The sequence below is a fragment of the Poecile atricapillus genome, chromosome 8 (genome assembly GCF_030490865.1).
Source record: "Poecile atricapillus isolate bPoeAtr1 chromosome 8, bPoeAtr1.hap1, whole genome shotgun sequence".
Taxonomy (NCBI): Eukaryota; Metazoa; Chordata; class Aves; order Passeriformes; family Paridae; genus Poecile; species Poecile atricapillus.
The window spans coordinates 11,610,561-11,636,355 of NC_081256.1; the positions used below are offsets into that span (position 1 = coordinate 11,610,561).

Consider the following 25,795-nt stretch of genomic DNA (forward strand, 5'->3'; position numbering starts at 1 on the left):
AAATGGGTGAAATTAAGGTGCTAAATCTAGGTTCTAAGCTAAAAAATTAACAGGCTTGCTTTAGAAAAATACTGCTTTGCTTTCCTTTACCCATTTTTTTTTAGACTGTACTGCCTATATCTTCCAAGGTCCATCAGAGGCTGGAGTTTGCCCTGAAGACTGTTGGTAGAACGTGTATTGACCCTGGGAGCAGATGCTGAGGCCCTGACAGAAGGGGAACTTTGTGAGCTTGACAGAGCCTGGCGTGGTCCTGCAGGTACAGAAGGTTTCCTCAAGTGCTCAAGTGTGTGGTGCAACCAGGCAGGCAAATGCTCAGGGGAGCTGGGCCTGCCTCTGCCCTTCATCCTCCTCTGTGGCCAAGGGCTTCTGAGGCAGGGAAAGAGCCTTGGGAAGGGAAGGTGCTGCTGGGCAGGGGCTGAAAGGAGCTGCTGGCTCATTTTTCTCTGGTATCCCATACAGTGCTTGGGCATGCTTTGAATACACATACACTATTTGTTCCTTCCTTATTTGCTCAAACTGGCCTTATCAGCTTGCTGGACTGTATCTTCACAGAAGATTTGTGCCCAAACCCACTAATGTTTCAAAGGTGTATTTAGAGGCGGTTGCAGCTATGGGGAGAAGTGTGCCCAGCTCTGGAGTTCTGTGTTTGCATGGAAACCTTGAACATGCTGGAAGAGAGACAAACAACACTAAAAGCTGCTAGGAGAGGTGGATGTGTTGAGAATTTCCTTTTCCTGCAGAACTAGACAGCCTGTGGTTCCAGTATTCCTTGTAACCTGCCAAGTCTCATCTCCTCTCTAAAGTATGTGTGTGCAGGTACACAAACACAGGCACACGTGTACATCTTACTCTTTTAGAAACCTCTGATTGCTGGGTGAGTTCTGATCTGCAGCTGAAAACCCAGGATCACATAAGGCCTCATCTTTTGCCTCCTAACGCTCCTAAGAGCTGTCTTCTTTCTCCTCTATTTTTCCCATAATACTTCCTGCCAGCTTCCAATCTCAGAATCATTATTTTGGAGATTAGAGAGAATAGGAATGGATTCTTTTTTATTTGAAGTCTTATCTGTTTTCTGAAGATGGTGTTTTCTAAAGCTGCAAGCCACACGCATCGTGTCTGTTTGGTTCCTTTGCTCCTCAGTGGCATCCTACAGTCACAGAGAGCTGTGAGCTCTAGCCAGAACATAAGAATTTCTATGGTTCGTTGTACCTGGTTGTTTTTAGCTATAGTCTACTACTGGTGTTATGTTTTTTAACAACAGCAAAACGTTTTACATGTTGTTGATTCTTTTCCATTTGTCAGATATTGCATGGAAATATTTGTTTACTTTCTGGATCAAAGGCAGTTGGAGACCATGGAGCTGAAAACACCAAGTTCCTCTTCTTAATTTAAACAAAAACTCTAACTTCTAGTCCAGGACTGACACCTAGATCTAAACTGAATGCCTCAAAAGAAGATGGCTACTCACAAGCAAGAATAGTAAAAATAGTCCTTTCTCTCCTGGATTCTGTACCTGTTTCTTCAGGCAGGAGCATTGTGCCCTCAGTTCTGTAGTAAGAAAAGAATTCTCACTGGAGACTAAGTACATCTACTTTTATGACTGCATTGGTTAACATGTTCTGCTTAGATCCAGTTTATAACAGTGAATATCCCCACAATGCACAGTAGTAAACAAAAAGCCTAAAAATATTAGCCAGGTTTATTTTGTCAGATCCTACTGATTCTTCTTGTGACTTCAAACAAATTGCTTCTGCCTTGCCTGCCCTCGCCTCTGGGCACTTTGTCTAGTTGCAGTGTGTGACAGTGGTATGAAAAGCTGGTACGTCTGTACAAGTGATGGCTTGTGTCTCTACTGGAAAAAATATTCTGTAAATGCTTAGTGGTTTTTATTAGTTAGATGTAGATATTGGAAGCTAGAAGCAAATAGCAATGCAGGAATAAAGTCAGCATATGGATATAGTTAATAATAAATTAGACATTCACTATGCAAACTCATTTCTAGTCTCTTTTTTCTTCTCCTGGACTGTCTTTTGGACTAAATTAGCTGTAGGAGACTTGAAGCTTCTTGACAAACTCTGAGATGTTGATCCTGCCTGATTCTTGGCCATGATAAGTGGACCTCCCTCACTTGGCACTCAAAAGCACACATGATGCTGTTTGTTTCAGTTATAAATCTTCTTGGATATTCCTATTCATCTGGAATTTTCCTGTGTGGAATCAGCTACATTTCTCCACAATGTCCTCCTCTGGTTTTAGTTTGTGCTACTTAAGCCCCTTGATATTATTTCTTTTCCTGCTGAAAGAGGAAGACCTGAATTTAAAGTCAGTCCTGAATTTAATTTTTCTGGAAGCAAAAGCAAAGGAGTGGTGCTCTTGCATTTTGCTTGGACTCTTAAGTTGTTCCCTTCTTGGCAGAGGTTGCTGTGAAGTCAGTACAGTGTTTGTAGTTCCCAAATGTGGGCCAAGCAACAACTGTGAGGTAGCAGTGTTCCAGTGGAGCTCCCAGGAGGGGTTGTGCAAGCCCTGCTTTTTGCAGCCTGTGTGCACAGAACTGTGGGATGAGACAGGAGGAGCCTTTCCCCCATCTGCCTGTACTGGGTATGGCAGAATCGAATGATGCAACCACGATCTTTTCTTCCTTGGTTCAGAAGAAGGGCTGTGCGAAGGGGAGTCAGACCCTTCAGCCCCTGCATCAGCAAAAGTGACAGAAGCAGCTTTGCCAGCACCGCATTCAGGAGCTACAATGAGCACAGCAGGGTGAACTCTGCTCTCTGCCACCGTGCATGGGGGGGATGTAAAGGGCTCTGATTCTGTGTATAAATTACTGCCCTTAAGTTATTTATACACATATAAATAAGAATCTAAAGCAACGTATCTTTTATTCTTGGCACAGTGCCATTCTGATGAGCTCTCTGCTGGCATATGTTGTGCTGAAGTGCTGGAATGATTCAGTGTAGCTTTCCAGGGCTGAGTTGAACCTTCTTGCACTGCTGTTCCCTGCATTCTGTTCTTCTTCCCTGCTGGGAGCCCTTCTCCCAGGAGACCTTCTCCAGCCTGCCTGCCTCCTACAGCCGTGTCATGTAGCTTGTGACAATCTGCTCTCTTGACTCGTGCTCAGCTTGGTTCAGCTGCTCTGTGCAAGATCTTGCTATTTTCCTTTGGCATTTGCATGAAACCAGCACACAAATGCTTCTGATCATGAAAATCCCATGTATGACTACGAAGTAGCTGCCATAAATTAAAAACTGGGAGAGGAGAAGAAAAAGGCAGAACAATTAATGAAAAACACATTAGAGAAAAGCTTCTTCTTTTGAAGATGACAGCCATTCTGTTTTTCTTTACTTGTATTCTGGCAGTTTCTTTACACTTGAATTTTTGCTTTGTGATTAAGCAAAATCTCAGCTTTTCAAATATGCAGCAGATAACTGTGAAATGAACTGCCCCTTTCTTCCATTCCTTATGTCTCTTAATAAACATCAGATAGGGAGAGGGTTAAGATTAGGATTTTTTTTTTTATTAGTATAAAATGTAGAAGTAGCTTCATTACCCACATGGTCATGAATAATCTGCATGAAGAGCCCGAATTCATCCTTGTTTTGCTTTTGTACATTTCAGTAACTGTGACCACAATGGCTTTGGTAAATACACTGTGATTTTATATCAGTATTTCCAACAATAGTGGCAAGGCTATTTATGAAGTCCTACATATTCCTGCCCTTAATTTTAAAGATTTTATGTTTGATTCAATCTTTACTCTTTCAAAGTCACTTTTGCCTTCTCTGTGCAGGGTGTGAATAGCTCTAGTCTTCTTCAGATCCATTAGAACAGAGAGCTGAGAGCCCATTTGAGAAAATGCAGAAGTCAGTAGGTTTCAGTTGACTTCAACATGAGTGACACTGGGTTGACTGAAGTTAGGAACACTGTTGTGAGACAGGACAATCCCATCCCAAATGAAGTGCCCAAACTATGGCCAGAAGTCTCTATTGTACATGGTGAGATACAGATCAGGTTTGCTTCTGAGTTGGGATCAGATGTTTACTTGAGCTGAAATAATTCAATCCAGACTGTGCCTCACAGTCCTAACCTCCCATTCTGCATCTGACAAAACCAGTCTTTTGGGAAGAGAGGATGTTGTTCAGTGTCCTATTAACTACTAAAACTGGTCAGATAGGGAGGCCTGGTTAATTATGTTCTGTGTATCTCTGTAAAAAGTCACAGACCAGCATCTGTAAATCCTAAATGCATTAAAAGGAAAAAGGGATGAATGAAGACAAATAATGATGAATGATGATAAAGATTTACAAGAGAAGAACAATACATCTGGATTTATAGAGAAGAAAGATAATTAAGTTGTCCTTTGGCATAAGAATTTTGTAGATGACTTGGCTGAGCAGTAAATAACAAGTAAGGTAACTGCACTTACTTGAGTCACTATGTCCAGTCCCAGGCCTCTTGAGTCTACAACAACTATTGTGAGAATGGTCTGAATCAGCAGGGCAATGAAGTTGTTGAATCCAAACATCAGGGCATAGCGTTCCATGCTCAGGTTGACGGCGATCTGGAACCTAACGGGAAACTGGCAGGTCAGTCATTCCCACCAGGAAAGCTATTGCTGTCTATCAGTCGATGAAGAGAAAATGATTCATGGAGATGGCGCATGAAGGACAGAGGAAATAGTGCTTCCTTTGTGTGTTTGCTTCCTTGCTTTCTCTAAAAAAAAAAAATAAATTCTGGGGTACCATAGTGTATTTTAGTATTTTTTTGAACTGCATGGGCTGCTTTTCTAGCCCCTGCTTTCAGATGATCAGGTAGAATGTCAGTTCTCTGCACCTTTCCCCTTTGTTCCTTCTCTGCCTGCACAGATTGTGCCAGACAGGCTGTAAAGAGTCCCTGGCTGGAAGCTTTCAGAGACCTGGCCAGGCAAAGCTGTGACCTGCTCTGGTACTGGCAGCACATCTGCCCTGGCTGGGACGTCACTGTGGGTATCTTCTAACCAAACTTTCTGTAATGATGACTTTTGCTTTGTGATTTGACAGTGGAGGTAACATGCTGCTTATTTCTGTCAAGAGCCTATAGATTTTTACTTGCAATATCTTTTTTGACAATAATCACAACATCTTTCCTGGCAATATATACCTGCAAATTTCTATACAAACAAAAGGGTGTTATTCCTTCAGGACTCATTTTCAATTATTTTAGCTTGGAAGTTTTCTGCAGGATTTTACTTTGTTGGGGTTTTTTTTAGAATATATTGCAGTAGTCCAGGTGTAATTTACTATAATGTAGTAACAATCTACCAAAATGACAATTAAGAGGTCTCTTGGCTTCCTTCAAGATAGGCATAATCTTGCCATGCATTTATAATGTTAGCAATTTTTCAAAATGGTATCTGATTAATTTTGGAGTTTGACACAAGATGCATTCAGTGTTTTTGTTAATGAAATAGTGTGGTATGTCTAAAGACATTCCAAGCAAGAAAATGACTGGAGCAATAACATTTTATATTTATTACACAGGATAAAATATTTGTTATTAATATTATTTATACATTTCTATTTCTGAAAACAGAATAGCTTGGTCTTCTATTGAGATCTCATCTGAGTTTATATGTCTGATCTTCCCTTTTATTCCTTCTTTACATCTTAATGTCATTAATGATTATATATATAAGATTATGTTGGGAAACACTTTATGTGGAATCTTTTCCTGCATTCATGCAGTTCCTGGCATGCTAAAAGGTTCACCAGTAGGGGGTCTGGGCATATGGTGCTCCTAAAGAATGGCTGTCAAGGTATGCTTGTCCCTGTTGTTCACTTTGCATCCTTCATGCATGGAAGGAGGAAAATGGCTTCTACGTTTTGCTGTTACATTGCCTTTAGCAATAAAGTTACCTTGTACCTTGTTCAATGTCTGCTTAGGTAAATGTTTGATGTCCTTTTGACAGGTTTTCTTTCCTGGTTGTTTGGAAGAATGAAAACAACATAACCAGACATTTAAGTGTCCTTGTCCTTATCTAAACAGTTATGTCTAGCATTAGGTCAGCTACCTCTGAGGAAAAGGATGCCCAAAGCAAATTCAAAGTAGGGTCAGTATTTTGTGCATGATGACAGCATTGTGATGTTGTGTACTTACGTTGCTATTGTCAGGAGGAGCACGTAGCACGCCTTGAAAATGAGGTATCCAGCATAACATGCCCAGATATTGGTAGAGAAGTGCATGAGAAACAGACAACCGGCATCTATTACAGAGAAGATCCCTAAAGCCAGTTCTCCAAAATGGTCCCAGTTAATCTTTATATATTGTACTAGGAAAGATGTTACTGAGCCTAGAAAAAGAGAAAAAATACGTGTAAATATTGTATCTGTTCCACAGACTGTATGACCAAGCCTTGACACACTGACATGCTGAAAGGCAATGATGAATAATGAAGCAGAGTAGTCTGAAGTTTGAAAGCATTTCTGATGACTTCTGCAGCCTAGTCATTTTACTTTATTTGACTAGTTATTTTAAGACAACTGTATATATCAAGTCTCTGACATTCCGTTCTTCGTGTTTTATTCCACTTCACAGGATAAACTGTAATGTAGAAGGATTCATTATTTAGGTGTCTGTACATAGCATGTAACTCTGGGGAGAGAATTAGGAGCATGGTTTGGAGTTCAAGAGGGAAATTCTTCCACTGTCTCCTAGCTCACTGCACAGCTAGGCCAGTAAGCCTTCTATTGTAACAGTTTAGCTCTATGCACCTCATAGAGGGGTAAACTGTCAAAAAAGTGACTTTTGAGGCATCAAGGAAGTATATCCAAGGAAAAAGAAAGGATAGGTTTGCTTTTTTTGGGCCTCCTAGAAGATGTATCTGTTGCAAAATTAAGCCACCCGACTGCCCATCTTAGGGGTCCCAGACAATTAAGAAACTTCTATACTTCTACACTGAGAAATAGGCAAGTCCACGAGAGATAGAGTAGATCAAGGAGTAGATACTACAGGAGGATACTAGTTCATGATTCACTTGCTCTATTTAGTTGCCTACTGCAAGAGTAGTATCTGTTTCTCCTTAATGACTGTAAAGGTTTCTTGAACGGTGAGGTGTGGTGCTGATAAAACACACCCCACAGCTTGTGCAAGTTCTTTACAGCAACATTACATTTCAATGCAAATGAAGGTAGAGTGGTATCGTACTCTGATGTTGGTTTTGATAACCTCATTTTGCTTGTGTGGTGTGAGCATCTGCTCCTGGTAAAAGTGTACCAGTTAACATCTGTATCCTAAGCATTCATAGGGTCCTTTTTTTTTTCCCCTGAAAATCTTTGTATCTTGAAATGACTAAAAATTTTTTTTGTCTGGTGCACAAGGGCATTTCACTAGAAAAAAAATCTTAATGAGAGGATTATGTTCTTTTTGTGTAAAATTTTTTAGGGAAACTTCTCTCATCTGTGTAAGCTGATAACATTGTTAGGGGAACAATGCAATACTTGTTTTTGGGGGAAAAAAAGCACCCAATAGCCTCATCCAAAGAAACAGGGGTGCTTCAAATGGATTTACCAGCTAGATGCAATGTCAGCGTGACCTGCACATTTTCTGCATCATGGTAAGACAGTTATTTGTCTGGTACTAAAGAAAAACCAACATAACTCGCATTTGAGCTGTTGTACGTCAAAGACGTAGGTCTGGAATGCACAGGGGGTGCAGTGGCTCCCTGGAGTGCCTGCAATGGAACGGCACTTTGAAAGTTTACTAATGTGAAACTTCAGAGACTGTCATTGTGAACAATGTTTAAACACTGACTTACTCAGAAACATTGCTATTGCTTCAACAGCTCCGTTGTACACTGGGGAGCTGTGGGAGGGGGCTCGGAAGTCCCACAGCACCTGGACATAATTCACGACCTGGTTAAAGCCGGCCGTGGCCAGAGCCCACCACAAGGACCAGTAGAGGAGCGGGCGGGAGCCGTAGCAATCCCTCAGGTCCCTGGCCAGCTGCAGCAGCACGCTGAGCGTGTGCCTGTGGGGCCTGCTGTTCCCAGCCTGGGGCTGGGGGCTCGGGCCCCTGGCAGCAGCATCGGGGCTCCTTTCCTCTCGGCAGCTCCGGGGCCCGTGGGCAGCGCCCGCAGCCGGCCCTTTATCGGGCCCTGGCAGAGGCTCAGGGGCATCTTTCCTGTGGAAGAACATGCTCCTCTGGGGCATGGGCAGGAAGAACGCGCACAGGAACGCCAGGGACACGGAAGCCAAGGTGATGGCGTTGAGGTAGAAGTAGGAGACGTGCGCTAGGGACACCAGCAGCTGTCCCAGCACGGCGGCCACGGTGGCTGCCACCAGAGTGACGCTCCTGCAGTAGCTGGTGACCCTCTGGTAGTGTTGGGTGCTGACCACGCTGTAGATGTAGGCGTAATAGGCCACCTCGGTGGCTGTGACCATGCCATAGAAGAATTGCACCAGCTGCATGGCCACCACTCCATGTGCAAAGAGCAGCAGGAGCCACGTGAGGATGAGGCTGATGCCCTGCAGGAGGAGCACGGGCTTGTAGCGCACGTAGTCTGTCAGCAGGAACACTGGGAAAAGGAGAGCGAGGTAGGAGTATGTCCAAACTGGCAGAATCTCGTTGGTAACCTAGAACAGAAGAGGAAATGTCAATGTTTTTATTTTTGAGGAAAAGAAGTTCATGTATTTTAGATGGTGTTGTAGAGGGAAGTTTTTTCTCTGAAGGAATTCATAAAATATATAATCACGTTGAATCAGCATGGGACTGTTGGACAGGCAGATGGATCTTGGATCCATTAAACGGATCTTCTGTTTATGCAGTCTGCTGAAAATTGTAACTGCCAGTGCTGTTTAAAGTTGTGTGGTTTTTGTTTTTTTTTATTTTCATATTTTTAAAAAACTTCAGCATTTTCCCTTTCTATTTTCACTACTTCAGTTAAAAGAAATCATAGAATAAAATCATACCTCATCTGTGGTCAGGTTTTTATCTGGTCCTGTTAGATAGGGTGTTAAGAAAGGTTCTGATGGTTTCATCATGTAGAAGAATCCATAGAGGCAGAGGATCAGGGTGGGAAAAGCCCATGTGTTGGTTTTCTTTTGCTTCCAGCAGCCCATGGCCTCTACAACAAAGCTGAGAAGAAAGTTTGTTAGAATAATAATACTGCCCATGCAAGTGCAAAGAGATCTTGTAATTTATTTTTACTTTGTGGTTGGTCATGCCAAGGAGTGCTCTTTAGAGGCTGACAGTTCAAAATCATTTCTATTTATAATGCTAAAGTGAACAGCTATTCCTTACATTTGTCTGCTGCACTCTTTGTAGAAAGTGCATAAAAAATGAATTGGAAGATCCTTAACTGGGAGACAAACTACCCTGTCATTCCATCTGCACTGCCCAAGATAAACACAGGAAAAGCCTTTCTAGATAGTGGTTGAAGTGGTTGAAGACAGCTGAGCACTGAGATTTCTCTTGACACCGTGACTGATTACAGCCAAGCACCTTGTTGAATGACAAGGATAACTTTGGAGCCTAGCAGATGGGAGCTGCTAATAAATACAGAAAGGATGTCAAGCCAGACTCTCATCTGGAATTATCTGCATGAGAAGTCCATTTTGGATACAGATATCATATTTTCCATTTACAAAAGTGGTCACAGAAGACTAACAGTCCATGCTAAAATGAAATGAAGCAGATATTTTTGTTCTTGTCACTAGGTGAGGTGATGGAATAAATTAAAATTTGCAACTCTGCTGGACAGAGCCCAAACAGAAGTCAAAATGGGTATAATGGGGACATGCAAAGGAAATAGATGGTAAGTTAATATCCATATTCATGTTAGTATAGGCAATGTGAAGAATCTTAATGTGAGCAGTTTATCTTTTGGAGCCTTTTGGAGTTTGCATATTAGCAGATGGGATTTCTATCACTCTGCTTTTGACTTTTCTTCTGCTTTTCTACTTCCCTCCGGATAACTCTTTCTTTTTTTAGGCAAAAAAATGAATCTTATAAAAATCTTGAAAATGAAGTAGTGTTTTTTTCATAAAGTTTTTTGTAAAAGCTGAAGGAAGGTCTGTTCGGCCCAAACCAGTAATGTCCTGATGAGTACATCCCTCCAGGTTGGATGGGCAGAGGATCCTTTTTTATAATATGTGATATGCATAAGCCAGTAGGCTTTATGCATCTTCTTTTCTAAGTTCATGCTATGACAGCACATTTTACTGACAGCCTGACACACTAAGAAATGGGTGCAAATCAAAGGGAATTTGAATTATTTCCTTCCCAAAAGCATGGGCATTACAGGATTTGCAGTAGAAACGAACCCAGCTCTGTGTCAGCTCTGCAGTGTGAACCACTAGATGGCAAGGTGACCCCAGCAAGGCAAAACGAGCTCGGGAGGACTGTGAGATACTGAGCGCTCCAGGACGGAAGCATTTCTGCCCTTCCTTCCTCCCCAGCTGTTGTAACACCAGTCTGCTGCAAACGTGGCTTTGGCAGGACAGGTTTGGGCCCTACCCGGGATCTTGCTCACTGAGTCACCATAACATCCCCTGCCTCTCCTCTCACGGGGTAATCATTAAAGCCATACTGCACCCCAGTGCCATGGGAATGCTTCCTGTGAGTCTCAGAAAGGCATCGAGGAGAGTGGGGTGGAGAGCATCTCTAGCACTGTAATGAGAAACATTTGTACAAGTCAGCTTTGGGACGTAGCCAGAGCATATTTTTCCTTTCCCAGCCTGGATTTTCTGCTGTGGTCTGTTCCAGGTCTTTCCGTTTGCTCACCCTCCAGCAGGCTGTGTGACACAAGGGCAGCAAGTCTCATGTAGCCTCTCAAAATGTTCCACACCTTGGGAGGTGAGTGGGGGAAGCTGCTGCCTCCGCAGGGCTCGCAGGGTGCTTGTGCTGCTCCTCACATGCTGCCCATGGGTGGCAGGGCTTTGCCATCCTGTGCAGGAATTCATAGTTTCAGCTATACACGGAAGAAATTCAGATGTGTCCTGGTCACTGCATCCCTACAGTGCCAGCACATGCATTGTTGAGGGTTTTGGGCTAGACCTGTACCTCTAATCTTCACTTTTACTCTTTGAGGTGCCAGTGTTAGGCTGATAGGTGAAGTGAGAAATTTCTCACTTGATATAAGGAGCTGTGCAGAAAAAATATACTGTCACTGGTGCTGAGCTGGGAAGGGCTGAGGGCTCTCAGGGGCAGCCCACTCTGCCCCTGGGGAGTGGGAGATGGTGTCACCTCACCTCCCCTTGGGTTTGTGTTCCACTCACACCCCAGCCCTTGGCCAGCACTGAGCCCCCTGCAGCTGCTGTACGAGCCCTCCTTTCTGCATTCATAACCACAAAACTCTAGCAACCAGAGCTAGCCAACCAAGCCTTAATGCTTGAGGGGGAAGGATCCAATTTGTTCCTGGTTCAGTCATCCCATGTGATCAATTTGTCTTTTACAAATCTAAGTTTTTGTTCACTTAGGAGATTTTAGGATGCCTTGCTGCTGTTCTGCAATAAAACAATCCTCTGTTTCTTTTTTCCTTCAGCAATTCTTGGTGCCAGAGCTGTCAGCTCTTCTTCACACAGCCTAACACAGCCCTCCAGTTCCCCACTGGACTGCTCTCTTCTTTCCTCTCACTTTCCCTCGTTATTGCAGGATTTAATATTTCTAAAGTTTATATATAATCATACCTTCTGTGCTGGAGCTCTTCCTTCCTTACTTCCAGGAGAAAAGCCTCCTTTTAGTATTCCCAGTCTTCTGGTTATCCTGTGTGTATTGCAGCTACTGGACTCTGTTTGGGTTTTGTGCTTTTCCTGTTCTGGTATTACAGCTTGCTCTGACACCTCCTTTGGGATGGCCCCCAGCTGGCTTGCCTTCAGCACCCTTAAAGGAACAGCCAGATAATCCTGGCCTGTCTTTGCCCCAAGGCAGCAGTGAATCAAGACACAAACTACAGTTTAGTGCCTAACTGGCACAAAATCAATAGGGATAGTTCTGTTCCCAAAGAATTTTTGATCTATTTGACAGGATATATGGCTTGGGAGCCATCTGTGTCTCAAACTGACCTATATTAAAGAAGGAGCAGTAGCTGTGCGTGGGTAGGTGAGGGTGAGGGCAGGCAAATACCACTGCTGTAAGACTGGAATGTATTCATAACACTTACATGGGGTTTCAAAATATTCTGAAAAATTTAAAAGGTAAAAAGTAAAACACCCTGCTCTGCTTCCTCTTGACTTGTTGGGAAAATCGTCAGATCTTTTGCTTAGACAGGTTCTCACAGTGCTGCTGAAGATGGGGATAGCTGCCCTATAGCCACTTCAGAAGATTCTGTAGTGCTCACAGCAGCAGAGTATACACTCTGAAATTTACAGATTTTCACAAAAAGTATGTGCACAAATCTAGATCCACTCCCACTCTGGTCCTACAGCATATAGGTCTGGAATGAGGGATGTAATAATAATTTTGGAGTATGACCAATACTGTAGGAAAATTTGTAAATATTTGTAAATAACAGTGAATTATCCAACCAGAGGAAGGCAGCATCTTGGTTCACACACAGTAAAATGGAACAGTAACTTTATGGATGTGTGCATGAATATGAAAAAGGTATGACATTCCTTGCTGGGTCAGAGGAGTGTCTCAGGTCAGCCACCTTTGCCTTAACTCTTGGCCATATTTTGCAGCCTTTGCCTTCTACCCCTCAACAGTCAATATTACAGGATTAGTGATGTTAGAGGAGCCATCCCTTCTTCTTGCCTTTATAACTTGTTTGTTGGCCTTTTCCCATGAAATCATCTCCTCCTGCCTGGGGCAGCACTGTCTTTAGTCATAGATCTTGAGCTGGGAGGAAGCCATAGGGATCATGTCCCACTCCCTGCTCCTCACACGACTACTGCAAACTGAACCAGGTGACTCATGGCACATCATCCAGACACTTGTTGCTTATGTCCCTTTTGTACACAATGAAGTCTGGGCAAGTGCTGGTTTGAAGAGAGTAATTTATCCTCTTAATCTCCTCTTGTTGGCCAGGGAAAGTTAAGTTGCATTACCTTCCTGCAGTATAAATCACTGGCTGGTTTGTCTCCTTTTGGTTACAGGTTAGTTGCTGAATTCACTCTAGGTGACAGATGACTGATGTAGTTGTCAGAGGCTGGGCAAGGAGCATCCAATTGCAGTGGGTGTCCCTTTGGGAGCATTGCCAAGGCTTTACTTGCATGGCACTGACCTGCATTGCAGCTCTCTGATTTCCTCTGTGCCTCTCACAAAAATCTCTGAGACTTTGGGAGGTTTCCAAATGAAGGCGTTTCCCACTGTCTGAGGACTGGGTTGGTTGAACAAGCTCTTACTTTCTCACTCTTACTGGCACAAAGCACACTCTGCTTTCCCAACTGAGAGCAAAGCAGTGAGGTGCTGGAAGGTGGAGAAAATCTTCCTGTTGCATTTAATGAATGTAACAGCAGAACAGAAAGACTTACAGAAGAACAGGTTATACCTTAGGCAGGTCCTTCAGTTTTCCTTTTATTTTTCTTCCGGATCGTCAACAGAGAACAGGAACTACTCCTTTGTCAGTGGAATTGTCTGAGGATTTTATTTTCTAATAAAATATTATGAGGTCACTGCTGAAGGTTTGCAACTGTCTTTTGTGCAAGTGCTGATTGTGGCTGGGTGCACTGGGCTCTGGTGTCCCTCTGTCCCCTACACTGTCTGTCAGCTCTTCTGATGGCATAGAAGCCTTCAGTGCTTGAAGGAAGAACACCAGTTTTTTCTTTATCAATGAAGTGGGGAAAGATGATTCTGGTGAGAAAAACGTGGCACATGGTAACAAAAAATGAGCAAAAAAGCTTTGCTTTTAGGAGATGAGAAAGAATAGAAAAGACTGTATTAAGCTTCACCTTTAGAATTTCTAACTACAGTTAGAAATAGATGTATGTAGGATGCTTATCACCAAAAAAACCTCCTGCATCTCCAAGTTTGCTGCTCGATGTTTGGGCCTGGTGACTTTAACATCTTATTTGTAGTTTTTCTAATAATGCCATACAATCCAATTCAATATCTGTGCTTTAGTCTTTCTTGGATTGCATACTTTTAAAATCTCCAGTTAATTAACAAAAGGGAAGTGATATTTACGTCAAAGAATCTCATTCGAATTGGTTAATACTTGTAGTGGCTAATGCTCTCTTGCTGTGATTTGCCAAGTGAAGTGAAAGGAAAGACCTGAAGGGATTTCTAAGGCACTTTCCATGTTGAAAGATCACTTTCCAGGGTGTGTTCCCCTGTAGACTTACACCACAGAACTCCCACTAATGGCAGAGATTGTCCTGTTCTTACAGACAGACATCTCATTTCAGAGATGTAAATTTACCTTTGCACAACCTGCGTGTGTAGGAAGTTTCAGCCCAGCACATCCTCTACACTTTTTTATCCTCAAGGTGCATCCCATTACAGACACCATGAGAGACATTGCAACCATTGCAACAGCCCAAGTAGTGTAAAATCTTGCTGGAAGAACATTTGTCACATTTTCACAAGTTCTCATAACAAGCTGGTTGCTTCATTTAATGCTAAATGTCTAATGACAACTGGAACAGATTTAAAATAAGTCCATTATACTGCCAGTGTTTGCTTAAATGTAAGAATTCTTGCCCTTAAAATGTCCTGAGTTCTTCTAATACCTTGATTTCTTGCCAGCTCCAAAGAGTTTTGATCATAGAATTATTAAAGTCCTTAGGGGTTTTATTTTTTTTGTTTGTTTTTGGATTTTTTCATCAACAGTGTGTTAGGTTTTATCCCTTTCATGAAGAATATTTTTTTTTTTAATGTGGTCCAAGTTTTCTCTCCATGTGTCTTCACCTTCCTCTGAGTTCTTTCAAAGGCAGAGCAGTTTCAGTGTATGTGTTGTACCCTGGTGCTCATATCCCTCGGTGTCTTAGGTCAGGCACAAACATGAATAGAAAAAGGACCAGTCTTTGATCTGAGGAAGGCTGAGTCTACTTACTTGAGGAGATGTTCTTGTAAAACACAGGTCACTTTGGAATAGCAGATTTCTGTCAAGTCCAGATTGCTTCACTTAAAACACCTTTTCTGGGTTAGAACTGTTTTCTGTCTCTGGTTCTTGCTTTGTTTACAGGAGCCCCTGATGGTTGTGAGCGTGCTTGAGTGGTTGTAAAAAGTGCCCTCCTCAAAGCCCTAGCCAAGAGCCCAACCAACAGGGCATCTTTGGGACTGGCTGAAGCTGTCTGGGCTAGCAATAAACAAGAAAGGCTCTAAAAATGGTGACAAGCAAGAGAATGCTGGAAATAGCCAAAGGAACCCTGGAGAAAGAGAGGAAAAATTACCCTGGCAGATGGCTTCCTGAACAGGAGCTCGGGTGAGGCTGCCCTTTCTAAGGCCTTCAAATGCCTCTAACAGAAATCAAGAGGTGATAACCAAGGTCCAGCAAAGGGGTGCAGGAGGGTAAGAAAGTCAGTGATCTCAGTTGTGTTATGTAAAATAAACCTGTAAGAGTCAGGCTGGAAGGGATGGTGTGGTGGTGTGGTTTCCCTGGGGAAAGAGCAGGCCTCTTGGAAAGAAGGAAGTCCAAGGCAGCTGGTTTGGGCAATTGTGGTTTAAAGCTCCTCACAGGAAAGTCCCTATCATGTAACCATGTAGTGCTGAAAAGCTGCAGTGATTGCAGCACTTGCCTTGAGAAGGCCTGTGTCCACAGCTGCTCTGCCAGAGTTCATGACACAGCCACTCCACAGCGGTAATTAACAGCTATTAAAACAATCCTGATTGGTTTTTGTTTGGCAATCCCAAATAAGCAAGAGTTGCTGGGTATTTTTAAGATGGACTTCCAGTAACACATGATGAAATGCTGGCTGTGTTAATGATGTACTAAGTAGTCCAAGTAATCACATGTTGTGTATGTCAAATATGATTTAGCAAAAGCTTTGTGAGTTCTCTTGAGTCAACTTAAAACTTTTTCTCTTCATGTTATTTAGTTCTTTTTTCTCTTTTCTTTATAAGTTTTGGATTATTTGTTTTAGGTCTTCCTGAGGAAGCAAACAGAGCGCACAAAAAAAGCAGCTTTCCATTTTCTAAATAGTTCTCTTCTGATTTTATACAAAACCATGTTTCAATTGAATTAATAAACAGTTTCAGCCAACCTAAAACTGCACTTTAATGAAAATTTTAAGTCACAGATTTTTTTCCTCCCTACTTCTATTCTTGTCTTTTACTTTAAAGATTCAGAAAATGTCACATCTTTCTCTTTCATAATTGCCAAGGCATACTATCTTTTTATCCTCTTTCTGAATTAAATATTTTTAAAGTGTAAGCCCTCATTTTTCAGTATTGGAAGGCATTTTCATGTTCAGGCTGTGGATTTTGGATCCAGACCTTTTCCTTTTCCAAATCTTCTTTGGAATCTCTTCATCTTGGGGAAATCCTCAGCCAAACCGAAGCAGTGAAAAAGCACTGACTTGTGTAGAAGTGGTGAGGGTCAGAGTCAGTTTCAGCGTGGTTGTATGATCACTCTAGTGCTGAAACGTTGCTGATAGCTTTTCTTGGTGAATATTTTGGGATGTTAAACACACCTGTGTCTAATGTGTTTAACATCCTTAACCTTCATTAATTACATTAATTAATTAATCACACTGCTACTTTTTGTAATCAGGTTTCTTTTTGTCTGCAAATGACACTTGGTGGTCTCAGTCCCTTGCAGGAGATACTGTAAAATCCTTTCAAGTGATTCCTTCCTTTCTTCCCACCTTTGTAGAAGTTATTCAGAAAATCCACACTTCTGGACTACTTTAAGGATCAGAAATGTATTAATCAAAATATTTCTGCTGTTGTGTTTACCATGCCTAATGGCAAATACAGATTTAAACTGGAAGAGAAATAGAGCTGTAACAAAGCAAAGTTAATGTAACTTAGACACCAGCTTGGCAGACTGCTTTTAACTATTTTTTAGTTTCTTCTTTTGACTATACAGTGTGTTGACCCTGGCTGGATGCCAGGTGGCCACAAAAGCTCCTCTATCACTCCACTCCTCAGCTGGGCAGAGGAGAGGTAAATAAGGAAAGGCTCAGAGATCAAAATAAGGGCATGGAGAGATTACTCACCAATTGCCAACACAGGCAAAACAGATTCAACTTGAGGAAATTCATTAAATTTTTAGCAATCAAATCAAGGTAGGATAACAACAGGTAAGATCAAATACTAAAACACATTCCTGCCACACCTCCCTTCTTCCTGGGCTTGACTTTACTCCTGATTTTCTGTACCACCTTCCCCCAGCAGTTCAGGGGTATGAAAATAAAAGTTTTGGTCAGTTCATCACATGTAACCTCTGTTGCTGCTTCCTCCTCAGGGAGAGCACTCCTCACACTCTCCCTCCTCCAGCAAGGGTCCCTCTCTCCATGGGACCACAGGTCCTGCCAGGATCCTGCTGCAGGTCACAGCCTCCCTTGGGCATCCACCTGCTCTGCCGTGGGTCCTCCAGGGGCTGCAGGTGGATCTCTGCTCTCCTATGGGCTGCAGGGGCACAGCTGCCTCACCTTGGGCTGCAGGGGAATCTCTGCTCTGGCACCTGGAGCAGGTCTGCCCTTCCTTCTGCACTGACTTTGGGGTCTGCAGGGTGGTTTCATATATCCATCCTCCACATACTCATTCTTCTCTCTGGCTGCAGTTGTACAGGGGATTTTCCCCCTTCCTAAATACATTATTCCAGAGATGATACCACTGTCAGTGATGGTCTCAGCCTTGTCCACTGAGTCCTTCCTTGGAGTCAGCTGGCATTGGCTCTGCAGACATGGGAACGATTGCAGCAAAGAATCCACCACTAGTGCCTACACACTACCAAAACCCTGCCACACAAATCCAAAGAAGACTATTTTTTCATTCTTCTTTCCAATTACAGGCTTTGCCATCACATTTGAGAGGTCCATTTCTGTGTAAAGGTGGTTGGCTACCCCAAGCAACTGTAGACAGAGTACAGTTAACTTTGCAGAGAGAAATCTGACCTCAGAACACTGGATTTTTAGCTTCTATATGTAGGTAGCGGGAGGCAATCAGCAGTGCTGGGATGGCTGCCAGGATGTTCATGGCAGGTGCACCAGGTCTCCTCATAACCTGCACTTTCAATAGATGGGACGTTTATTTCTCCTAACAGGCACATATCTTGTCCATAACTGCGTCAAAGCAATGCCATTAAACGGTATTTCTAGACCTGTAACTTATGAAGTGCGGACTATAATTAGTGAAAATTGACTTCTTCCTGAGATAAATAGTTTTGTCAGTCATGCAAGCCTGAAATCACTGGATTGCATCACAGAGTCTAAAGCTCCGTAGATACTGAGCAAGTTATCTCTGGAACTTTTGTGCTTAGGACTAATTATGCATTTACTCATCAGAGATTATGCAATGGTTAAATCCCCGTATTTGGCCACGTTCCTTTCCGCTACTGCCTTCTCATGCCCTTTGCTTTATCAAAGGAGTCCTAAACCTTTGGAAATTACAGAAGGGAATTTCCCCGGTCTGCTTCTGGTTTTCCTGGATCAGCTGTATTGCTGTTAGGCTTTAAAGACTTTATTTATGTCAGTTCAGAAAAGATACTAATATGCAATAAAACAATATCTCTTTGTGAGGATGAAAAACATGGAATCTGTTGTTAACTGCTAGTTTATTAACAACTGTCAGTATGTTTCTCATCTTATTGGAGGGCACAGGTAAAGATAATGACGGTGCCTAACATACACATTTTTTATTTTAATCTTTCATGTTTAATGTTAGACCTAAACTCATAAAATGACAATAATTAAGTGGTTAATGATTATAAAATTCCTTCTCTGTCCTTCTCTTCAAAAATCCATGAAGTATTTTAACCCTTGCATGGAAACCAGGTAGACTGCTCCTGTGTTTTTCCATGATGAGAAGAATGATGTGGCAAGCCCATCCTGCCCCCCCTCCCCAGCCCCACCAAATTTTTTGCCCTGTCTGGGGTTGTTTATCTAGGTTGAATTATTAAGTCCTCTTCAGCACTTCAGACTTTCAGCTAGTATTTCTGTGAGTAAAAGTCCTTTGGGATATAAGAGAGGAAGTGTAATATCAGGATGCAACAGCTTAGTGACCAGAGAAAGTTGCCTGTGGCTGTAGCTATGCAGATGGTGTCTGAGAGCAATTTAACACCCCAGCTCTCCTCTTTAACACCCCCAAACTGCTCAGAACTGTCAGTTCCCCAGTATTACTTGGGAAAAGGCTCAGTTTTCCCTGATGCATTTCTTCTTCTTCTTCCACAGGTCTGACTGGATGGCTCTGCCACACTGGCACCTTGGCTGTCCTTGCCCCATCTTTTGTTATACACACAGGAGGGGTTTGAGCCTGTTTTCTCTGGCCCCTGGAACAATGGGAGAGGAAGCTTAGGAGAGGATGAACACTTTATCAGTCTGTGTTTTGCTGCTCTGCCTTACTGTGGCTGCAGCTGTTGTGAGGGGATCTGAGGAGGGACAAAAGGAGGGAGGGAAGCCGAGCAGCTTACACCAAAGTCTGGAAGACAAATAAGTCAGGGAACTAAAATAAGAAACAAATGTTAAAAAAAAAAAAAAAAAAAGAAAAAAAAAAAAAGTAGGGTTGATTGTGGATTGGGAATGAACCCAAGTTTAAGATCATGCTCATGGAAGGGCCACATCCAACTTGAGTATCTGCAAGGGTATTCAAACTAGGCTTCACATCCTATCCTGGGCAACCTGTCCCAGTGATTCCCCCTCTATGGAGAAGGGACTTCCTTATGTCTGATGGAAATTTCCCTCTTCAAAGCTTGTGGCTTGAGAGATGAAAACCTCTCATGCTTTGGCTGTACCCTCTGAGGAGACTCTGGGCACAGCCCTCCCCACAAAGGCCCAGGGCAGAGACATGATAGCCTCCCTTGACCTGGTGGCCCCCTCAGTGTGAAGCTTTTGAACTGCAGTAGTGTTAAGACACTAAACATATTTATATGGCACCTGTAACTGACCCAGGAACAGGTTTGGAGGTGCCACTGGCTACCCTGGGGCCTGGCAGCCTCATCTCTTGGCTGTGTGGCAGTCCCTGCTCAGCCCACATGGCCCCACTTGGTCACACAGGTGCCAAAGGAAACCAGGTTGAAAGTTTGGTTGTGTCAGGGTGGACAACAGTCACTGCTCCCTCATTGCCAGGGAATAATTAAAACACTTCATTGGAACATATAAGCACCTCCCTGGTTTGATATATATTTTTTGCTTTTTGCTTGCATTAGGGGTTTGTGAAGGTAAAGACTGGTAAGATACAGTTATTTGTCATATCAAAACCAGCAGAGCTTTCTTCAGCTGTTTGCATTAAACCTTTTTGGATTGTTTTAACTACTTTGTGCAAATAAACTGAAGGTACTTTGTACACAACAAGTACAAACAAAATGACAGTGCTTCTGAAGTTGGGACCATTCTTGCAGCTGTTGTTCTAAATCTAAATCTTGACCCAATTTCCTAAATCAAACAAAACATGAGATAAAAGGAACACCATGAGCATGAGCCCAGCTGTGACAAGGCACATTGCCAACCATGGTCAGTTGTGGGAACCACTGGTGTGATGAAAACTGCCTGAGGGCAGGACTACAGGGTGAGAACTGCCTGAGTAGTGTCTTGCTGTGGTATCCATACTGCTGGTGCTTAGGTAGAAGTGTCAAAGCTCAGATGAGATGATTCTGTCCAAGAAGCACTGAATGGAGAAGAAACAGAGCTGTAAAATCACGAGGAAGACTTGAAGTGCAAGGCCTCTGGATAACAGTATGGCCTAGGAAATGGCATACAAAACACCAAAATTTGGTGTAGGTGTAATAGATTTGGGATCCATGAAATCTGTATATAAAAGAAAAAACTACCATTCTAGTCAGCTAGTTTGAGGCATGGCCTAATGCTGACAGATAGTCTTTAAAGCAGTGCAGAGATACTGCATACTGAGAGAATCGATATTTTTTTTACTTTTGTACTTTTGTGGCATTTCACTGTGATCCATAAAACAGGTACCAAAACATGTATACATTAGGGCATGGGTTCTTTGTTGTCTCCTCCCCATCTTTTAGGCAGTTGCTGTGGCTCTGCAGAGAAGCATGTCCAGTATACGTGATGCCATGCACACTGCAAGGCTGCTCACGTATACTCAGCCATATGAAATTCCCTCATTTCTCCCTATTACATAGATAAATTAATTTATCTGATAACAATCTCCTTTATTTGGAAGCAAGCTGTTTCCATTTCTACAGAGTAATAACAGGGACACACCTTTTGAGAGAGGTACTGGCACTCTGTGGAGGATAGAAGGCATGTAATCATGCACTGCCTATGACTATCCATGAATTCTACCTTAAGAGAAGCCACTTAAAGCTCAATTTACTCAACAAGCACCTGGAGCTGGCAGCAGCTCCTGTGTACACTGGCTGGCCAGGACATGGCCTGCAGCCATCATAGTATTTTCACACAGATCCCTAAAGAGCTCGGGAAAGTATCACCCTTCAGTAGCAGCTCAAACAAGGTACTTGGAGTGGTGACAGAGCCTCTCCCTGGTGGTGTCTCTAAAGCTGTGTGAGGCAATTTTAAGATTGTGTGTATTTGTATTGAATTTCAGGAGTCACAATACTGTGGTACTCTTTGGGAAAGCAACAAACTACAGCTATTGTCTATGAAGTGCATTCATGCATTCTAGAAAGCACAGATTTGGAGAATATAGGCCCCATTTTAAGTTTCTTTTAAGCTCACTCTACTTTAGATTAAATAGTTCAGACATGTAACAAACTGGCAGGAAGTCACGGCAGGGAATATATGGTTAAGGAAACTAAACAAACCCATTTTTATGAATACTCAATGTTGCTCATGTGCTCCTGCCAATACTACTGTACAGAGCTCAGAAAGCAGTAATCTGGAAAGCCTGATGTTACTGTGTTGGCCAACCAGGCAATATTAATAGTAGTAGTACTTGGTGTTGGTACAGCTCATGACCCAGCTGCTGTGAGTTTGCCATTCTGAAATTAATCTGGATGGCTCAGCCCACCTCCCTCTGCCCCAGGCTGGGTTTATTAAACAGCAGACACGCAGTTTCTGTAGATAACATTTAAAGTTACCTACATTTGACTTTCCGCATTTCACAACCCACACTCCTACCCCTAAAACTACACGTGCTTCACCCACAGAACCATTACGTCATAGCCCTGTATTTCCTTTTATTTTAGACTGAATCTTTTAAGCAACTTTAAAAAAAAAAGTAAATATTCCCCAGCACACTGTTATCTCCGGTTGTAGTACCCGGAAGGAGTGCTGGGGCCAAATCAGGCACAATGGAATTTGCTGTGGGGAAACCTGCTGATGACAGTGGAACCCGCCCGTGTGTGAATTCCCATGGCTCCTGCCACCCCTTTATAAGCAGGCGGAGGTGTGCCAGGGCTGGCAGGAGCAGCAGGCAGCAGCCAGGCACTCACTGGAGCACAGCTGTGTGTGGAGAGGGAATGTCTGGCTACAGCAGCAAGAGCATGGTCCTGCTTTCCGTGCTGGCGCTCCTGGTGCTGCTCCTGTGGGGCACCTCTGAAGGTGAGTGACCTCCAACATTCCGCTCTGGGAAGGGCTCCCGGTGCTGCTCACAGCTGGCAGCGGGATGAGGCTGAGCTGGAAGGGAATGGTTTCAGCAAAACCTGCTGTCTCATCCCCCTCTTCTGTCATGAGGGAGCTGGATGGTTGAGGTTGAACAGCAGGGCAGGGTGGGCCAAAGGGGGTTTATTTACTTTGTTGTTGTCCTTCACTCCAGCACAAAGCAACCAGGATTGCTGCCTGTCCTACACCAAAGTGCGTCTGCCTCGGTGGGCTCTGAAGGGTTACACTGAGCAGCTCTCCAGTGAGGTCTGTGACATCCCTGCCATCATGTAAGTTACTTTCTGAATTTCCGCTGGTTTTTCTGACATGCATTAACCTGAGGATGTCTGTTTGGACTAAAACAAGGATTTGAAAGTGTGATTTTTCCTGCCTTTTCAAAATGTTAAATTAACTGAATAAATTGTATATCACACCTGTAAACAAAACACACAACCTCTAGTTGATGGGGACTGCTAACCCAAGGGACAGTCATACAATGTAAATAATAATTCTGACTTTTTAGGAATCAGTTGTGCAAATAAAGGTTTTGTCTCCAGCTAAAGGCCACTCTGGCCAACACAGAGCACTCCCTTGCCAAAACCTGTGAACAGACACATAAGTGACAAGACTTCTTTTAATTCACAGGGATCAAACATTTTTCTTACAAGGTTTTGGCCTAGGTGGTGATCTGTTACCTTAGCTTGATAGCAGCTATTCTCCTAAATTTTGCAAACTGTTTCTGGCATCCAGCAAAGGTCTCTGCCTAAACAGATCAAATAAATTGAAAAAAAAATTATGGTGCAAAAAATGTTCCCTGAGGCTGAAGTAGCTATTACATTTAACTTTCTTTTTCTTCATATAATATTGGAGGAATTTGGAGCATTCCATGTCTAACTGGTGTTTACAAAAGAAGTTTCTATTGGCCATTATATAGAGTAACTGTACTCTCCGCAGCAATAATTGGCAGGGATTTCTGATTTCTTTATTATTATTTATTTTCCAGTTTCCACACTGCCAGTGGGCTGAAGGCCTGCGTAAATCCTAAGGAAGGCTGGGTGAAGAAACATCTCCTTTTCCTGAGGTAGGAATTGAAACTCATAATAAACACCACGCTGATGAAAACAGGGCATGTATGAAAGCCTGTCTCATACATCTCCTGAATGCCATTTTTGACAGCCTTGGAGAACACATTTGTCCTTCCATCACTTGTCAGATTTAGCTAATCCTTTCTGGAGTCCCCTCAGGAACAGTCATATCACGTCCCCTCTTCCACCTGAGCTATTATCTCAAGGAAGAAGAGAAAACTATAATTGAGGTCATTATTTATGTGTGTCCTCTCTTCCTTTTAACAGCCACAAGCTGAGGAAGATGTCAGCTTGACTCGGTTTCCAGCAAAGAGCTAAACATAGAAGTGGCTGAAGAAGCACTGGGTTAGGCTCTCAGCTGAGATGATTTGTACACTGTTGTGTGCTCACTCACCTCCAACTCCAGCTTCTTTGGAGCTGAACTTCTTGAGTTGATTCATATTGCATCGCTGTTTTGCTTGAGTTAAGCATGTTGTTAAAGTTTCTCTTTTTACTAATGTGTATATGTTACTGATAGGACATGGGTACTGTTTAGTAATGTCTACCTTGAGCTGCTGTATAGAGTGTGAATTTTATTAAGTTTATTGTATGTTATTTTGTTTTCTTCAGCATATGTAAAGCAGGTTATTTATTCTGTTATTTTATTATTGTCTTGTGCCAAAATGTTTCCTTCGAACTGTAGTTAGCATTATAATACCTCTTGAACTATTGTTAAACAAAGTCTGTAGAAAAAAAATGGTAATTGGAGATTTAAAAAAAAATAAATGTTAAAATCAGCACTCTCTGTGATATGTTTTCTTTTTAATTCAAAGTGTGATTTGCACTTGAAATTAATTCCTTTGTTAAGAGCCTCCAGCTGAAACAATTGCACAGGTGTGTTGATACCTGTTAAAGCCACTTTCCACCTTGGTCACTTTGCTTGCCCTAGGGGTAGCTATGACCTCCACAGGATATACCTTCCTCACCCCCAGACAGCTGCTATATATCAAGTTTTTGCTTAGCATTTAGATTTAGCTTCATCTCAATCAGACTCAAGAGAACTCCTTTCGCCAGTTTCTCTATTTATTCAGGAGGAACCTTACACGTTGTTACTGGGCAAGCTTCTAGCTTATCCACCAAGGAGGATTCATTGTATTAACACAGTCTGCTCTCAAAGCACTTTCTCTGGAGCAGAAACTTGCAGTGCTTTCCTCCCCTTCTTGTGTTTGCCTATGGCTTCCAGCACAATGAGATTTTCCTGATGCAGGAGCTCTTGATGGAGGCCAGAGATGCCTGATAAAATAATGAGTTCTCATGGAAGAGATGGGTACAGGTGGGCTGGGGAAGACTGCTCAGCTTTTTATGCACTATTACATGGCCCATGTGGACTTCGGGGATGTGACCGTGTAGGGTGTGCAGGTGAAGTCCCCTTACTGTCAGCACCGAAGTCTTACAGATACATTTATACCTTGCCTTTTAGTACCCTTTAATCATAGAAATATAAGCACTAATTTAAATTTAATTTAAACTTAAATGTGAAGTATTTTTGGTGCCCTTGAGAGAGGAGTTGAGAGATACCGGGTTTTTTAAATGGTGTTCATGACTGTAAAGCTGTTATTTTCTGGTTTCAACACCTGCTAGAACTTAAAAAAATCTGCTCGTATCTCTACAAATCTGGGAAGTGTCACTTCCTTGTGGGTAAAGCTCTGAAGGATGAAGGTATGTAAAGGAGCAAAATTAATTAGGTTTAATTTCATTCAGGTGAACATAATGTACTCTCCTTCATTGACAACACGATGTATTCTCCAGGGAGAAGGAATTGCCCAGCTTGTTTACTGGGTGTTGCCCTAACTTCTGGGCAGAAGTGCAGAGCTCTGTCTCATACCTGCTAGCAGGGGTATGGGCTGTCTGGGCTCAAAGTGTTCACAGACTAAATCAGGTACCAAAAAATGGCACAGACATGATGAACGGGTCTGTGTTAAAAGTGCTGTAAAGAATTTGGTGCAGAAAAGCCTGGTCTCCAAGGGTTGAATTCATAGAAGTGGAGCAAAATTAGGAAGTGAAGACCAGCGTGTGGAATTCTGTGGGTGGCTCTTTACCCCCAGTTCAGGCCTCTTTAAAGTTTTGTATTGCTTCTGTAACTTACTCTTC

The 25,795-nt window shown here is 42.7% G+C and overlaps 2 protein-coding genes across 5 annotated transcripts; one reads left to right on the forward strand and one right to left on the reverse strand.

Annotated features, from left to right (window-relative positions):
* Positions 1-1,164: 1,164 nt before the first annotated feature.
* LOC131581529 (thiamine transporter 2-like) lies at positions 1,165-11,983 on the reverse strand. 4 transcript variants are annotated; one of them, XM_058843917.1, is made up of 7 exons: positions 11,661-11,983; positions 10,820-10,918; positions 8,943-9,108; positions 7,790-8,606; positions 6,133-6,325; positions 4,424-4,565; positions 1,165-3,245 (listed from the first exon to the last, which is right to left on the reverse strand). In XM_058843917.1, exons 2-7 carry the CDS (start codon positions 10,915-10,917, stop codon positions 3,066-3,068), a joined length of 1,596 nt encoding a protein of 531 aa, XP_058699900.1. In that variant the 5' UTR covers position 10,918; positions 11,661-11,983; the 3' UTR covers positions 1,165-3,065. The 4 variants fall into 4 exon arrangements, with proteins under 4 accessions (XP_058699900.1, XP_058699902.1, XP_058699903.1 ...); XM_058843919.1 differs by lacking the exon at positions 10,820-10,918; XM_058843920.1 differs by lacking the exon at positions 11,661-11,983 and having other exon boundaries at positions 10,756-10,867.
* A 6,808-nt stretch (positions 11,984-18,791) lies between these two features.
* On the forward strand, positions 18,792-24,438 carry CCL20 (C-C motif chemokine ligand 20). Its single transcript, XM_058843934.1, has 4 exons — positions 18,792-22,541; positions 22,756-22,870; positions 23,584-23,661; positions 23,933-24,438. Exons 1-4 carry the CDS (start codon positions 22,292-22,294, stop codon positions 23,958-23,960), a joined length of 471 nt encoding a protein of 156 aa, XP_058699917.1. The 5' UTR covers positions 18,792-22,291; the 3' UTR covers positions 23,961-24,438.
* The last annotated feature ends 1,357 nt before the right edge of the window (positions 24,439-25,795 follow it).

Coding starts and splice junctions, on each gene's coding strand:
- LOC131581529 (XM_058843917.1), bottom strand. CDS start 10,917: ATGGCAAAGCCCTGCCACCCATGGGCAGCATGTGAGGAGCAGCACAAG. Junction 8,607..8,942: donor AAAACCTGACCACAGATGAG/GTATGATTTTAT, acceptor CTTCTGTTCTAG/GTTACCAACGAGATTCTGCC. Junction 6,326..7,789: donor AGCAATAGCAATGTTTCTGA/GTAAGTCAGTGT, acceptor CTCTTTTTCTAG/GCTCAGTAACATCTTTCCTA.
- CCL20 (XM_058843934.1), top strand. CDS start 22,292: ATGGAATTTGCTGTGGGGAAACCTGCTGATGACAGTGGAACCCGCCCG. Junction 22,871..23,583: donor TGTGACATCCCTGCCATCAT/GTAAGTTACTTT, acceptor TTTATTTTCCAG/TTTCCACACTGCCAGTGGGC. Junction 23,662..23,932: donor AAACATCTCCTTTTCCTGAG/GTAGGAATTGAA, acceptor TCCTTTTAACAG/CCACAAGCTGAGGAAGATGT.